This window comes from Seriola lalandi, unplaced genomic scaffold (genome assembly GCF_002814215.2).
Source record: "Seriola lalandi dorsalis isolate HSWRI2012SDOR001 ecotype SW California unplaced genomic scaffold, Sedor1 jcf7180002054393, whole genome shotgun sequence".
NCBI lineage: Eukaryota > Metazoa > Chordata > Actinopteri > Carangiformes > Carangidae > Seriola > Seriola lalandi.
The window spans coordinates 118,237-119,485 of record NW_019524946.1 but is presented as its reverse complement, the minus strand read 5'-3'; the positions used below and the strand labels follow the sequence as shown (position 1 = coordinate 119,485).

General features: G+C 52.8%; 1 protein-coding gene across 1 annotated transcript in view; it reads left to right on the top strand.

The window, feature by feature from the left end:
• The window catches only part of LOC111657331 (oxidative stress-induced growth inhibitor 2-like), a gene marked incomplete at its 3' end in the record, with an annotated part of 11,707 nt that overhangs the window by 9,194 nt on the left and 1,264 nt on the right, over positions 1–1,249 (top strand). Inside the window, exon 6 of the mRNA XM_087174902.1 lies at positions 69–493. Coding sequence (XP_087031028.1) covers positions 69–493 — 425 coding nt within the window. The remainder of the gene's footprint in view (positions 1–68; positions 494–1,249) is intronic.

Here is a 1,249-nt window from a genome sequence, read left to right as displayed (position 1 = left end):
GAACCTCCATCACCACTCCAGCCCTTCCTCCCCTTACTCCCTCCCTCCATCCCCCTCCTCCTACCCAGGTTACCTCAGCTTCCCGCGTCACAGGGTCGTGGAGTTCAGACCTGACCGAAAGTGCGTCCTGGAGTCGGACTCCGGCCGGCGGACGGTGGTCCAGGTCTCCAAGGCTCTGGTTCTCATCGGCGCCCACCCCAACCTTTCCTTTCTGGACGACAACGGGCGTCCACTCGGCATCAACCCCTCAGAGCCAATCACATGCCGAAGGAACCCGATCGAGGTGGACCCGTTCACGAACAACGTGGTTGCAGCAGAGGGGCCCGGCTTGTACGCCATGGGGCCGTTAGTTGGCGAGAACTTTGTGAGATTCCTGAAGGGAGGCGCGCTGGCTATCGCTAGCGACCTTGCCAAGAGACAAAGAGAGGGAGAGGGAAGAGGAGAAGGGGGTGTGGCCACAGACAGATTAATGGACAAATGGGTGGACAGACAGGTGACCACACAGACAGAAGCGGAGCTCTGTGTCCGGGACTTGTAGCAGGTTTTCTTGGACTAAAAGGTCAAGCTAAGCTAACCGACGTACTCTGATCCAATCGAGATGAAACTGGAACTGCTGCGAACAAAAGCCACCGGTCATGTTTTTCCAGAAAACCAAACATGCTGCTGACGTGTTGTACGGCGGGAAACAGGCAACAAGTGCTCCCTACAGCGGGACGTGCACTGGTTTTTGATGGGTCTGGTATCGTCTTAGATCTGGCGTAGAGCCGGTGTGACGCCTCCTGAAGCAGCTTGAGAAACGCAGACAGTTGAGCTGGTAGGATCCAACAGAACCGAACGTTAGTAAGTTGGAGATTAAGACAGTGACGCTGTAGTGGAGGACGCGATGGAGGAGAGACAGATGGCGCCTTTGGGTCGCTCCCGCCAAATCACGATGCAAGAAAGATACACGTTTACCGCCTGGAGTCACTCTTCACCATAACTGGATCCCAGCAGGCCGCCAACGTCATTAGATGCTGATATTTCGGTATATGTACCGATATATAACGTCGGGTGACTACAATTCAATGTCATGACAACGTCTTACACCAATTTGACGTAGAATACTGACGACAGCTGATATTTGGTTGGTTTTAAGTTTTAAGGGTGTTCAGTAAACAAAATCCCACATTTTCCAAAGTGACACCTTCACATGTGAAATACCGACATTCAAAACCAAACGTCTGCTAAACGCCACAGTGTCAGTTTGCCA